At 42.9% G+C, this 15998-nt stretch overlaps 1 protein-coding gene across 1 annotated transcript in view; it reads right to left on the minus strand.

Annotated features, from left to right (window-relative positions):
• tead1b (TEA domain family member 1b) overlaps window positions 1-15998 on the minus strand; it is a 54943-nt gene that overhangs the window by 28548 nt on the left and 10397 nt on the right. The window contains exon 2 of the mRNA XM_008288193.1: window positions 14163-14415. Within this exon, the coding sequence (XP_008286415.1) occupies window positions 14163-14319 (157 nt within the window). The 5' untranslated portion in view covers window positions 14320-14415. The remainder of the gene's footprint in view (window positions 1-14162; window positions 14416-15998) is intronic.

Here is a 15998-nt window from a genome sequence, read left to right on the forward strand (position 1 = left end):
GACATAAAAGAAGGTTTTACATTTAGTGTCGGATTATCGAGTCACGACTGGAGCCATTAACACCTGAGATTTTGGGGGTTTGTTGCTCCTCCCCCTCATCATGTGAGTCGTTAGTGCCCCAGTGGGGTTCGTTAGGGAACCAATCTCAGGTGTTAATGGCTCCTTAAGGATAGAAGTATCTGGAAGTCCCAACTAGTCAGTCAGACTCTTGGATGAGAGGTGGAACGTCTTCAAGGAACTCAAGCAAGTCCAGCTGCTACGATTAATCTACGAGAACAAGGAGTAAAAACCCAAATATAGGATGTGAAATAGTGACAGATTAGTTTCCTGTCAGATTATAAATCAACTGGCTGATTGCTTTGGTTCTAATTAGTATTTGGTGGAACTATAACGGCTTGCTGTGACATCCACAGTTGCCGGTTATCGCAGCTACAACACGGCGACCTGAACAACGTCACTTATCTCAGACCGTCTTTTTACATTCTACGTGTCATTTTAATTATCATTCACACTTCTGGGACGCACACACAAACAAAACACATCTGTGGTTTAATGAAACCAGCTTTTGGACACATATAGAATCGGTTCACGCAGTTCACACGTTCTTTCTTTTCACTACCAGCTCTAGTCAAAACCAGATGGAGAGGAAAAAAAAAAAAGGACTAATTATCTTCTGTACTCATAAAGGTGTGCTTCAGTGTAGTTATGTGTAAAATGCATTTATACCCTTGGATTCTAGAATAACCGTGTTCAAGCATTAGTCACTTCAGATGTAAAAGCCATTAGAGCTGCTGCACGGCTTTCTTGTCACATTATTTTATGTTATTTATTTTTTTTACAGATATTCTCTCATCACCGTGTTGATGTTAAGAGCCTTGCAGTGGAAAACCAAATCTACAGAGACTTTCCGATAAGTGAGAATTGTAGTTTATGTACATATTTTACATTTGTTAAGGTTTTTCCCGGCGAAGAAACGAGCATAGCCTGGTATTCCTGTCGTGGATTTCAACCTGTTAATTATGAGTCTGGACTGCTCTTTAATTATAATGAAAATCAACTTAACTGTATATATTTTAAAGACCTGAAACTCAGCTGTCCCAGTAGGAGCACACGTTTCCTTTCCCAAATGTGTGCACGTTATGTACATTGTGTACGCTCTATTTGTTCGTTTATCTGAACTTTTGCCACTTAAGATATTAGTTTTTGGGTATTAAACTATTAAAATATTCATACATGACACCTACAGAGAGGTTTTCTAGACTTTGACTGATATTTATTTGGTCATTAATGTTTAAATTTAAAGAGAAATACATGTTAAAAAAAAAACAAAAAAACAAAACACCACTAGATAATAAAATGTGGTTAAAAATACAAAGGATTGGGGCTAACAAATATATTCAGAACCAGTTAACTCGCTGATTATTTTCTCCTTTAATCCAGGTGAGAGCTTGTGATTAATATTCCTGTAGTTTAACTCTGTTCAGGACTGTTCAGGCCATTTGGTTCAGGTGACAGGTGTTGTTTTATTTTTGAAGATTTATTTTGAACATTTGTCGCGCATTTGGAACCAAAATATGTTATCAGAACATTTACTTAAGATAGCATAAAAGTCTATAATGAATACCAACAAATACTTTACACATATTACGTACGGAAAGTCCTGAATAATTTAACTTAAACATCAAACATGTCACATGTGACTCTGCAGCCATTAGATACTGAAGGACTTCCAGCTTTAATAGCGTTTTTAGAAAATGCGTCTTAGTGTTAAGTTATAATCTGAAGCGGTTGATTGTTCCACTTTAATTAATATAGAATGAAATAGGAGCGGTACCGGTCATGTTCACTCCATAAATTCATTATCTCTGGTCTAGATTTCCACGAGCGGTAATCACAAACAAAGCCGTGTTTAACTTCCACCGGTATGCAAACACAAAGTCTGGTCACTGAATTCAACGCCAAAGCCTTTATGAACCCGTGTAACATAAACACTGGAGCTAATTTAAGTAATGTCATATTAAACTATTTAACTGCCCTGAGTGGCAAGAACAATAGTTTACTGCTCTGCCTGAGTTTTGTTTTTTTTTCCCTTTTCCTCTTTTTAAAAGCATCCATTTCCTGTAACAGCAGCTTTTTTTTCTTTTTTTCTTCTAATGCAGGCACAACCACAGTCACATCTGGCCCAGCACTCTGCCATGAGACAGCGCCGGCCTGGCCCAGAATCAGTCGGCAGATTGCCTGCATGTGTGTGGCTTCTACCGCTCGACTTTCTCTCTGTGTGTGTGCAGAGAGCGACGATGTGAAGCTGTCCGGCATGGAGGGGACGGACATCGTTAAGCTTTCATTAAAACGCTTCAGCTTCTCATGATCGCTTCTTATATTAAACAGCGAGAATACTAAACGCTGGAAATAATAAAGAGGTACGATAATAAGACAACAGATTATAGACTTTTATTATTTGGACAGTGTCAATTGGATGGCATTTGTCTTTCTGTTGTTGTAAAAAGGATATTTTGTGGGTTATTTGACTGATGATTGGCGTTAACGAAGAAAAACTGTGTTGCATGTTTTCAATCAAGCTAGCCAAATGAATCTTAGATGCATGTCCTAATCCTAAACTACACTCATTCTAAAGTAAGCAGCTGAAATATTGATTTAATCAGACGAGTATTTATCTACGGTGTCCTAAATGTCAAAACGTGTTGCTTCTCTCTTTATACGATTGTTGCTTTTGACTGAAAACATCCCGCTGATCTCTCCAAACTTACAGTCTGATAAGTGATTTTCAACAACAGTTTAAAGATGAAACTATTCATCAAAAAAAAAAAAGCAGAAAAATGTAGAAATGCTTGTTGGTGGTGTCAGTTTCTCCAGCGTGAAGTAAAATCTGTTCCTCCTCGTTTCATATTGTAAACCGACTATTTTTGGGGGTTTTTTTTGGACCGTTGGTCGATCAAAACAAGATATCTGATTACATCAACAAGAACTCTGCGACGGGGCGATTGAAAATAATTGCTGAAGCCTTCAACTGGTCGAAATACTTCTTGACCTGAGGAATCTTTCTGCGAGATTATTTTTCAATTTTACTAAACATTTGATTTAGTTTGTTGGTACAAGCCTTTGTATTGGATTACTTATGTAGACCACTGCCCAGTCGTGCTTGTTTCTTTGTGTGTGTGTGTGTGTGTGTGTGTGTGTGTGTGTGTGTAAGTGTGTGAGAGTGCAGTGGGCCAACACAATGGCCCCAGCTTTCCTGTCATCCGTGATAGATGACTCAAGGGTCTCAGGCAGACATTAGCATCACAATAGACTAAACCAACAATATGAAGGCATTCGTCCCAGGTTTTGGGAATAGAAGGCACGGGAAGGAAGCCTTTTACTTGAAATATCAATGGAAAACCACCGCTTGCCAAGTGAAGCAGAATCTGTGACTTGTGGCTTCAAAGAAGAAGAAAAAAAAAATTGACAGCGGCCCTTTTTTTGCAGAGAGAACAGCGTGCTATCGGTTTAGCATTATGTTATCCCTGGCTGAGAGGTCAGAGACGGCGCCGACAACCTGTGCGGTGAATAATTCCACAAGAATAGACACGGCGACAACACAATATGTCAGTCGTGTAAGCTTAAACAATTACGACTAAATATAAAACGCCTGCAGGTGTTTCCGAGGGAAGGCACCAGCATTTACACGTCTGTTTTTGTCCGATATAATAACCCAGGTCCGGAGCTCCCTCCATCTCCAGTGGAAGTCAGGAGGTAACGTCTGCTGATCGTAACATCTGACTCCCAGCTGCTCGGTGCAAGTGCTTTAACTTCCCATACTGTCGGGCCCTCCGCGCTGGAAGTGTGGGTCCGTAAGAGAGACTTCAAGGCTAGACGTTGCATCCGTGACGCCACAGTGATCACAAAAACTACTGCTATTCTCCGAGACACAATAGAAATCCTTCCTCCTCCTCCTCCTACACGCTCTTCATCTCTCACACATACACAAACCATCCCAATGCCTGCAGGCTAAAATGCTTCAAGCTTCACCTTCTCACAAACTGACTGTTGATTCAGCCACTGCTCATGTGAATGTGACAAACGTAAATACAATGTGCAACGTATGTTTATTGTCCTTTGAGAATTTTTACACTTTCTCGATTCGCTGGAAGGTGATTATTACGGCGATCTCTTAACATGCTCTAATTTACACGCTGCAGTCTTTTTAATGTCTCGTAAAAACTCTCCGAGTCGCTCTCTCTCGGCTCCGGCCTCGCATGCACATGGGTGTTCCTCCCATATCCACCGGAAACGACTCCATTCAGTCCTCATTTAGACAAGAAAAGCAGAGACGTAAAAACAAGAAAGCCTACAATTAAGAGCAGTTCATTTACTTCAAAGCCTGAGAATTTCTGAGCTGGAGATGGATGGAGGTAAAAAAAAACACTGAGCGGGTTTTCCCTTTTGTGTAAATCTATTTTGTACTTTTGATAAGGACATTTGTCATACATTGAAGCGCTGCTGAAGGTTTTTATTCTTTGTCATGCGTGCTTTTATTCCCACAGAAGGCTGATGTCTTTTGATCTAATAATACTGAGCTGGTTAAGAACACAGAAGTGTCGCGAGCTTTCTCTGCAACATGGAGCCCTTTTCTAATTATATCATTTTATGTCTGTGCTCAGATACACCACAGAGCATAATTCTGATCAGCTGTAAAGAAAAAAACTAATGCACCATGCATGTCCTACGCTACCAACCGACATTACAGATGTTTGGACTTTAAACGAATGATTCTAAGTGAAAGAAAAAAAAAATCCAGTCAGGAAAATTAAGCTCTCTTTATAATGCAGTGTGCAGCTGTAATTAACAGCTCTTTAAAAATCCATTTTTCTCTGCACACCAAAAGAAATCAATACTTAACTTCAAATGACCTTATTGAGCTAGATAAAAGGCTTTATTGCAGGGGCTGGGTCAGGAGCGGTTGAGCTAATGTGTTAGCTGAGCAGTGGGGGATTAAAGGTGAGGTGTTCTCTCAAAATCTTACAAGACATCACAAAGCAGCAGGTCACTAACCTGAGCCTTCCTGGAGACACTGAGGGGATTACAGCAGCCAACCTCTGCTGAACTGTGCCTGTATTCAGACATAAAGACAGTCTCTTTATCACTCAGCAGGTCCAGCCCATTCTATTTCCTCTCTCGCCGCTCTGCGCCTCGCAAACAAGGCCAGAGCTGAAACCTGCTAGTCCCAACTCTGTGCAATATACTCACGGGGGACCAATTTGCACAGCCAGCCCTTGTCTGAATCACTCTATCAATTAGGAGCCACTGTGTTTATCATCACATACATTATTGTAGAGGCTGGACTGGTCATTGTGTTGAGGTCTGCCTCTCAGGAGAGGGAAAGGGATGAAATAAATGACCAGGGAGCGAAGCCACAGTTGGACAGGCTGCTGGACTAATCTGAAAGGACGGCTGTAATTATGAGTCTCCCGAGGAACTGGCTGTGTGGCAAGTCCAATGTGTGAACATGGCACTAACAGTCAGGAAGGTGCACTGCCCACCCCCACCCCCTCTTCTCCACAGCAAAGTAAGACACTGAGTCAAATCAATATTTTCAATCTCTCAGGATCAATTCAGCATCTGAGCACAAAGGAAGGCATGTTGGCTGTGACCAATATGTATAAATGAAAAGTCAAACTTTGTGGTCATGATTGGCTCTTATGTGTTTTTTTTTTTTTCACGCTATTTTGTAATCACGAGCACAAGCCGGAGGGGCCTTGACTCAAAGTTAAATTTTAACCCAAGTTTTGTTGAAGAGCGCGGCGCCGAATGGAAATAATCCAGCAACACAATAAACACGCTCGGCTTTAGGCATGATCATTTTATGGTCCGGTTTTCTTTCATCGCCAGGAATGCTGCTCAGGGAGACCTTTCTCCGATCCGCTAACAGCAAAGAGAGAGATGACAGTCTGTGTTAGCGCTGGAGTGTCGTCCCTGTGCTCGGGATGAGAGCACAACAGTGGCATTCAGATTCCATTCATATGTTGATTATACAAAATGGTCCCATCAGTGTGAGATGATCCCATCAGAATAAAAGTGTTTCATCAATGGGATATGATGTAATCAGCATGAAACAGATGATTTTTCTTGAAGAAGAGCACACACACACAAAAAAAGAAAAGAAAAAGTGACACTGCATCTTTAAGAAGCCCGGAGTCTCACTGTGTTTTAGTCAAACAAAAGCAGCCAATTGGGAACATGCAACCTGAAACCAGAAGCCTGGCTCAGAGGGCCTCACACAGACCTCAGAGCAGGGACACACCCCGTGTACTCCTGATTCAGGCAGGCACACAGCCACAGCCTGCTATCTAACCATTTAGTGCAAACACTTCCACACGCACAGTCAGAACATCTCAAACCGAGTCTCATGGATCCGTTTGTTTAGCCTCTTGCCAATGCAGATCTGGGAGTGCACACGCTCTACGAATCTACAGGCTGCTGGGATTGGATTTCTGCACAACTGAAATGAATGCATTTAGCAACAAGTTTAGGATGATGGTGAAAACATTGTGCTCTACTGGGGAGAGGTGCTGCATGAACTCCCTGCATACAGACCTGCTCTATTTTCAAATAACTGAATTGTATTGTGCAGAATGCTCCAGAAATTCAACTTTTTTTTTTTCCTGCATCGGACCCTCTCCCCCATAACATCTCCTGCTTACACCTCGATCTCCTCCGTCTGTGCTACGACGCCCCGTTAGCCACGGACCCCCTGACAACATGAGGCCGTGCAGGGCAGGAGACTGGAATCTCACACAAGTCACAACCTGCTATGCTTGGTCACCACAACATGGACGGAGCTGAAATCTGCCCCCCCTGAGCAGGCTGCAACAAAAATAATATGCACTTCAGAATCAATTCTGCTGCTCAGCAACGGGGGGGAACTCTAAACGTAGATCCATTTTGGGGCCGGGGCTCATTAATTGCACATTCTCAGAGCCATAGAAACGCTAATGAATTACAAGCTACAGATATGTAGAAAAAAAAACAAAACGTGTACAGTTTAAATAAACCTAAATCATCTGCTGTCTGTTTCCCAGTCAGCTGTTGTCCAAAGACTCGTGTCTACTGGGCATACTAGACCCATGTGAGCACCTCGTTTACAGAGAAAAACAACATGTGCAGATGGACCGTCACAAAAAGGCTTGTTGAGACGCACACACACACACAAGGATCGCATAAAACAGCGAGTCAACTGTACAAATTAAAGAGTATTTCACACTGTTGCGGAGACGAGATGTCGATGTGATGGACTGCTCCTGCCTCTCCGACACCAACCCTTTCAACCCGTACCGGTCAGTCATATGAAACTGCTTTGACTGGCTAATCTCTTCAAGTCTGCAGCGTCCACAAAGGCAGAACTACGTAGATTTACATTTGCTCAAAACATGCCGTCCCCCCTCGTAGCCCCTCTCTACACCCTTTTTAGATTAGCCAGCTAATTAAACATCAACTAAAATTTCCATCCGTAGAATAAAAACCTGTTGCGCAGAGCTACGTCTAACGTGTTTTCCTTCTGTCTAGTCACAGAACCCGGCAGATTCGTGCCTGTCGAAGCATCAGAGGTGGGTGCATGTTTGCTTCCTGTCGCCGCGCCGGGCTGAAAGAAGTATACAACTCCACAGTGATCCGTGATGAATAAATAACCAGTTTGTCACAACCCATCATTAAAATCTTGAATCATCTCTAAATTCAAAATGACTTCTTCCCTTCCCTCATCATACCTGCATCAATGCTATTTACACTTTCAACAGTTACTCCTTTTGAGGAAGACATAACATAATTGGACTTTTTTCACTACCATGTGTGTGAAAACACGGTAGTCTTACACTGACAATGGCAGGGGAACAAATGAGGGATTATTCTGGAGGTGTGTGATGCCTCTCCTGCAATGAAGTTCCTCACACTCCATTCTGAGTGAATGCAGGTGACTCAGGGAGCCTGAGCTGATCCCAGAATTCCTCATTATCCGCCCAGCGGGGAGGATCAGGTCCGCTCGCTCTGTCTCAGAGCATACTCGGCCCGATGAGACGAGCCCCAGAGGAGCACAGTGCTGGGCCATCGGGGGCAAGCCAGGTCTGCTCATTATATCTAACTCATCCTTGGCATCTCTGCAAACCAAGTGCCACTTAGTTCCCACAGGAGGGGTCTGGGCTGGATCAGTGACGAGATGGCAGAGCAAACAGTAGAATGGTAATAGGAAAAGCTTTACATCAAAAGACACATGCAGATGGAGGCACAGCGTCCAGCGGTCCGTCTACAACCAGAACATTACAACATGTATGGGCTTTGGTTGTTTGTTGATTTATTTATTTGTTCTTTTGTATGAATTTGTAAAATAAATGGTGTTTACGTCACTTCTTGTCAAAAGCAGTTAGATGCAATAAACGGGGAATGAAATGTAGTTCAGATTCAAACGTAGATGATGATGATGTGATTATGTCTCCACCAGAACCATCAAACGTCTCTTCAGCGTTATATACATCAGCAGCAGCCTCCTCACCAGCCCAAACCCGTACGGATGCAGTATTGCTTACAAGTAGACCATGTATTAGCATATTTATTTGTCAGTAGATGGAATAAAATTCAGTCAGTTCTTCCTTTTTTTTCCCAACAGTAACTGAGAAAAATTCACCAATGTCATTTAGCTTGCTGGGTAGAGCAAATACATAACTCAATGAATAAACATACAATTTGAGTGAAGCGTGTTGTTTCATTTATCAACTCTATTTCTGGGATAAATGAATGCAGCCTAGCACAGCAGGTGAATTATGCAAGTGTAGAGTCTCAGGCCTTTGGCTAGGGGCCAATGCCCTCTATTTCCCTTTACTTTTTAAAATATGCTCCAAAGTAAACTCTGGGGCCACGGCAAGTGCCGCTGATACCGTCTATGCAGATGTAGTGTCTTCCAATCGCAGCTGCAATTAGCTTCAGAGAATGGGCACAGCGCCAGTCAACACCGGTCTCAGCACATCCGAAACACTTCAGGTAAACACCACAATAAGCTAAGAAGCAGAAATTAGAAATTGTTTTGTACCGCAACACAGTTGCTATAGAGACTGTTGCTAATTAACTGCACTCTACCCCAGGATAACAAAGGGCTTAAGGGCACTCAGGGCAGCTCCTCTTGTGATGAGCTCTGTGTATGGAACAGTATGCCATCCCCAGGGTCTCTTAACTACAAAATACCTGTCTCCTTGTAGCCAGCTTTCATCTCAGATGCCATGAGAGGTTTTGTTTGGTGTCTGTCTGTGTCTGCTATACACCCTATGGACGCAGACGACAGCGTTATATCAACCTCATGGCGGTTAGTTGAACCTTTCCCTTCGTAATAAAACAAATCACTGGATTTTTAAAATGAATCAACCCCTTGTTGCAGCATGGATCATTCACTGGTCTCTTATCTTTGACGGCATTCCAAGGAGCGCTGCAAAAACAACGATTTAAGACATTCACACGCCATTTATAGGAGTTTGGGTTTCATATAGCATTTTCCAGTTGAGTTCTCTAAATAGTAAAGCTGCCTTCATACATTTCACTGTTTTATTCTTTCCTCTAACAACACGTCTTGTATCCTGCACCCCACAGCGAACACAATAAGTGTGAGATTGGTATTGGTTCTCCCAGGTGTAGCTTTGGTAAAGATGGCGGTCAGTTATCTCTACTTATATTTGTACCAATCTAATGTTATATCTTAAAACATTCCAGTGCTGCCAGTCTGTGCAGATCTGCCAGGTGTGGCTGTTTTCTGCAAGGCTATTATGATGCTTTTATGATAATATTATTAAGAACTATTTCAATGAAGTGTGAAAAACCAGGGTATTGGGAATTACCCGCCCTGCTGATCTGGCAACCAGCTGCACTACACGTTATTGGCCGTCTGCGCTGGCAGCGGTAGCATCTGAATGCGATGACCAACAACAATGTGCAGCTTTATACTCGAGTCCGTTTATGAGTCTGTAAAGTTTGCTCTTATTGACCTGAAAACTTTAGAGCTGTGTTGCTTCTAAAAGAGGACTGAGCTCCAGAAATGTATGTGTAGATGGTTCAGAGTAGCAGTAGATGGTTTTATTGTAAAAAATCTAGATCTAGATTTCTACATTTCTAATTAATGATTATAGTCTGACATTTACATTAATGAAAAATAATGCAAAAGGGATGCACGATATATCGACGACCACATCGGTATCGGCCGATATTAGTGTTTTTTCCGATATATCGGTATCGGTCAGATGAACAAATTTAGTCGATGTGAAAAACCGACGATTGTCTGACATCAGCGCCTTCGTCTCTACGTTTGATGTTGCTGCTATTTCACAGCTGTTTTTACTTAAATGGTCCTGGACTTAAATATGTTTTACTTTTGCTACGTAATAAAGAAGACTGTGTGGTCTAATTTGTAGAGCTGGATCCAAATAGCCGAATAGCCGTTTGTTCGTTCGTTCATTCGTTCACTGTGCTGGAATCGGGATATCAATTTTGATCTCTGCCACTGCCACTGATGGCGGAAACACCCGCTTACTGCTGCCCCATCGGACCGAATGCTCAATACTCGGGATATTCGTCATTAATTGGGGCCGAATATCTGGAGAACAGAAATTGCTATTCGGCCCAGTCCTACTAATTTGGGATTCTTTTGAATAGTTTTCTCACAATGCTTACTAACACAAAATTTAATTGTGAACAAAAATTGAATATCGACATCGGTGATATCTGTGATATCTGTGATATCGGTTATCGGCGATATCAGAAATCTGGTTTTGGGGTATCGGCCAGAAATTTTAATATCGCGCATCACTAAAAATAAGCTTTAAAAATCAGAAAATAAATGTCTGATACACATCCTGTTCTGGGTAAATTATATAAGCAGATTCCTACTGCATAAACCTTTTGGATAGTTTCAACATGTGTTAGCGTGTGTGTGTATATAAAAGATAAAACAAGACACAGAGCATGTGCAAACATGTACGACTGTACAGAACATCCATACAGCTGCATGGAAGAAAAAAAAACAAACATTCATCCGTGAGTTAATCTATGACGGGTTAAATTAAGCAAAATACCTCAATCTAAGACCCAGAGTCAGATTTTGTGTGTTTTTTTTACAATTATGAATGCCTTTCATAACAAAATTCATTTATACCATCTGAAAACAACAGTGTGGTGAGGACGGAGAAAACGTTCCCCAATGTGAGAATAACAAAACAATGTAAACAGAGCAGAACAAAGTGTTGCTGGTTCTGTACAGGAATCAAGATGACATCATACTGGTACCTAACTGTGTGCACCAGCCTGTTCAGTGCTATAAACCCAGACAAACTTGTGTAACTAAGCCGATGCTAATCCCAGCTCTCTCACAGACTCGTAACCTATAGAACTGGGGGCTCACCAGATTCACTCAGTCAGGCAGCAGACAGAGCGCTTGCTAGCCTGTTAGCCTGTTAGCTGGTTAGCCATGGCTGCCATCTTTGAACTTTGGAGGTGCTGCAATTTTGTTAAGTTACTCAACTTTTAGTGGCCGTTCTTGATCGTAGTCATTGGTCTGCATTTTGATTTAAATATTTTCACAGCTGATTTCTCGCTTCTGCTCGTCTTGTGATGCAAACAATGTGCACATAAGCTGGTAATAATACACATGCAGATTCAACAGTGATGCACCTTTTGATTTAATATTCTATCAGCTTCATGTAGCCTGCAGCTGATGTTTTGGGGGGAAAAGGAAGCGTACTGTTCTACCTTCATGTTAGCGTGCCCCAAACACAAAAAAACAAAACCTGAAAAACCTGAAACACCCGACATGTTTAGAGGTCTGGACCCAGAATATGTCAGAAGAAAACAAATGCTTGAACGTTGTGGCTCTGTTGCATGATATTGTCCTTCAGATAGCAGACATGGAGCAACACTTGGAAACAGGCAGAAGTCACAAACAGTAAGATTGCTTTGACATTTGCTCACAAATATGTCAGAGGAATAAGAGAAACAGGGAATACGGCGTAATTCCAGCTTCATAAGATTCAAATCACCGACTTCACTGCAATTTTTAACAGAGAGAAAAATAAACTGGATGCTCCCCACATCAGCGGTGTTACTGGCCAGGATTCATCGTGTTAAACATCTACAGCTACAAACCTTTGCGTGAATCAGCGGCGTCCTGATGCTACCATATAGCAGCGCCCTACTACGTCTGACTGTTTATGAATATGGCCGCTGTATAACTTTCATAAACTCATTTCACATCCGGTTTCACATACACTAACCAGAAACCTCGGCTCGGTCTATTCAAATTAAAACATGGTTCCTTTTTGTCTTTAAGACAGACCCCCATGGCACCTTCCCGGGTTTGGGGAATTGTCACAGTTCATGGCATGATGGGATTGGCACTGAAATGCAGGAACAGTTGCAGGGCTGAACAACAAGCACTGTCCCTAGAAGCAGCACCCATACACAAGTCCGATAGCAATCTGTTACAGTCCCACCAAACTCTGACGTGTTAAGAAGGAGTGCTGCAACCACAATTGTGCCTTTAATCTTGAAAAAACGTTTTCTTTAAATCAACAGGTTTTGCGGCATTAATCCTACAACATCCGAGCATCGTTCCTCTGCCGTTTCTACACATAAGGATGTACGAAAACCATTTCACTCCTGCGTCTGAGATTCTCATTCAGTCGGACCAGAGACTCAGCTACTGGTGAGACATCTGTAACCGGATACAGAGCACATCTGGCCAGACAAACCTCCATTCAACCCTGCAGTTGTCTCTTCAGCAGATTTTAAGGCAGATTCAACACCACAAAAACAAAACATTTCTTTTGGTTTGTTACCGTTTAATCTATCTTAAGTGACGATATTTTTAGAGTTGAAGAGATGAAAACTTGAAGGACAACCCTGTGAATAGTTCCTTTTGATTTGAGGCTATTAAGCAGCTTTCAGTGGATTTCATTTGGCTTCAGTTTATGTTAAATCCCATCCAGTTACAATAACTCCTCTTTATCTATCTAGTTTAATTTTCAAGAAAACTTGGATTTAAGCTCCTCTAGTTTCATATTTAATGTGAATCAACAAGTATGAGTCACAGAATTTGGTCCACACTTATCAAAATGATATATTAAAATAATTTACAGTCACAGTTTAACAGGAAGCTGGATGTTCGTATCACATTGAGAATACCCGCTGAGTGGGAGTGGGAGCCCTGCACTTAGCATTGCTCATTTATAACTGTAGAAAAAACGGATTTTCACGCTTTAATCTGCTGCAGAGGGGCAGCTTCTCTGGCAGCCCCGCTCTGTATGGCCACGGGGAAATTGGAGGAAGAGACGTCGGGGAGGGTCCTGTTGTCTGAGCCCACATCTTTGTAGTGGCAACTGAGGGGCTTCGCTGCAACTCCTAGAATTTACATTTTGTTTGGCCGGAGGGGTCACATGACAGCTGCAAGCGAATGCTCTGAGGGGCTTTCTGCTTTCACTTGACACTGACAGGCTGTGAGACGGTCCAACACCACAGAGAGAAAATATTCCCTCTTTCCATGACATCACCCAGCCAGGAATGGGGGGGAAGTGGAGGGAGGAGAGGGGGCACAGCTGGTGGCAGCCACAGTACCATCTGCTACTGACTAATAGTTCATGCTGCTTTACTTATAAACTTGCACTTCTGTGAACCAGAGTGGCGGCTGCACGGTCAACATAACGGTCCTATAATATCACATTACTCGGCGCGGCCCATGCGTCGATGCACGTTTTAAAGGAACAGTTCAACTTTTTAGCGATACCCTTATTGATTTATTTTTTGCCGTTGAACGTGAAGTGAATCCACACAAACACTCAACAGGTTGTGGTCTGAACAAGGCTCCTGTGCTGCTGTATTTCTTAGGAAGGTGCCATTAATCCGTGGAGGCCAAAAATGGTCCAACACACTTTTATTTCTCAGTTGACCAAATGAGATATGACATGAGCAATGCTACCTGTTTCCCCAGTCTTTATGCTAAGCTAAACAGGACGGACGTGAGCCGCTCTCCACTGTGTCCCAAACTGTTCCCACTCTTTCGGCTTTTTAAACAAACATACATAAACACAGGTACAGCTCGGGTTAAAACACACACTTCACACACACACACAAACTGTACTCACCATACATCTTTCCCTCATCAGAGAGAATGATCTTCCTGCGCCCACAGGGAGGATAGATGGCCAGGGCCTCCTGGAAGCTCTGTTCAATGTCAGGGCTCCACACCCCCTCGGCATCATTGTCCACGGGCTTGTCTGCCGAGTCGCTCATCCTCTCCATGTCCTCGGCAGGGCTCTCGCTGCCGCTCCAGCTGCTGGGATCAATCGTGGCGGTTGGGCTCTCCAAGCTAAAGCCTGGAGCAGACTAGGGAGAGACCTGGAATTCCCAAATAAACAAACAAAACCCAGTCGTCACTACCACAACAGAACAGCAGAGAGCCGCTTCCAAGAGTACAACACAGCGCACACTGTTAGCTGAGAGCACAATATGGAGCGGCGGCAGCCAAACAAGCTCGGACATCGCCAAGAATGTTGTTGACTTGATTTACAATGGATGCTATGGCTTTAAACGACTGAACATCTCGTCTCATGCGCTTCCCACTTATTAAATGACGTGACACAGAGCGAACGGCTGCGTTCAGAACTCGTTTAGACGTCAGATGGATGCTTCAGACTTCGGACCTTCATGTAAAATCTGTTTAGAGCCGAAGAGTTAAATAGTCAAACTAATATTCTACCCTTATTTTGGACCCGTGGGATTTTAGTTGTACACATTTCTACAAGCTATAACAAGTATTGTGCCAGAAGTCAGCGCGTAAAGTAAAGCAAGAAAGTCGTGACATCCTTTATTACCGCTGCTGCTGCTGCTGAGGGACACTCCAGCAAAGATCTCAAAGTCTTCAGGAAGACTGAGATTGCAGTTGGCAGTTTTTAGTTTCTTCTTCTTCTTGTTCACATTCAACAAGACTACGCGGCGTAAATGAAAGAAGTTTAAAAAAAGGCAGCGTGGCCACTAATCTGTAGCGCCCACGTCACCAGTCGGCCGCAGCCATCGCACACTGTGACGGCATAAAGAAACCAGACACTCGAGCATCGCAGAGAAGCCGGAGCCAAGCTGCTCACACAGAAAGAGAGAAAGTCTCATCGCAGCAGCTGACGAGACCAGAGAGCTCCGGGTGACTCTGCAGCAAACACACCGAGGGCTACGTCGCTATACGTAAAACCCGTACTGTCACACACGATATGGGAAATCACTGCTACACACACTACCAGATCATGACTCGATCAGTGCACCGGCGGATCTTCAATCAGTCTTTATGAATGGAAAACAGGCTGCGTTAGCCTGAACCAGGACTTTGAAAGAATTTAATAACACGGATGAATAAGACAAATAACATAAAGGATGTTGTACGTCGAGTGCGGACAGCGACAACAGACATCGTGTTGACTTTATCCTTGTCAGATTTGTCTGGGAGATCGTGCGGCTTAAGAGGTGGAGAACGTCCAAAAACAGACAAAACCAGCAATCGAGCGTGCAGTTGTGTTTGTACACATCCATGCCAGCGCAGTTGTGGTGACTATAAATTAAGGCTTTGCAAGGGAACAAGTATTATTATACTGGAGGGGGAAAGAAAAGAAAAGAAAAGAAAAGAATCATCTCCCAGAAGTTGCCAGTTCCAGATGCGTTAACACTTGGAAAGTGTTGCAGCAATCAAGTCAAACACAGCGTACACAAACAGGCATGACAAAACTGCATAAACAAGATTCGGTGGAAGAAGAAAAGTTTTGGAGAGCATGGAAGAGTACGATCTTCTAAAGTCACAGAGATGAAAGCTGGAGGTCACGAGCTGCCGTGGGATCGATGATGTTGGTATAGTTCTCCTGCGACCAACAGGTGAAGAGGAATTAAACCGACGGGTTGCACGAAGCAGGTTTGCGTCTTTCAGATCAATGCCTACA

This window comes from Stegastes partitus, unplaced genomic scaffold (genome assembly GCF_000690725.1).
Source record: "Stegastes partitus isolate 25-593 unplaced genomic scaffold, Stegastes_partitus-1.0.2 Scaffold545, whole genome shotgun sequence".
Taxonomy (NCBI): domain Eukaryota; kingdom Metazoa; phylum Chordata; class Actinopteri; family Pomacentridae; genus Stegastes; species Stegastes partitus.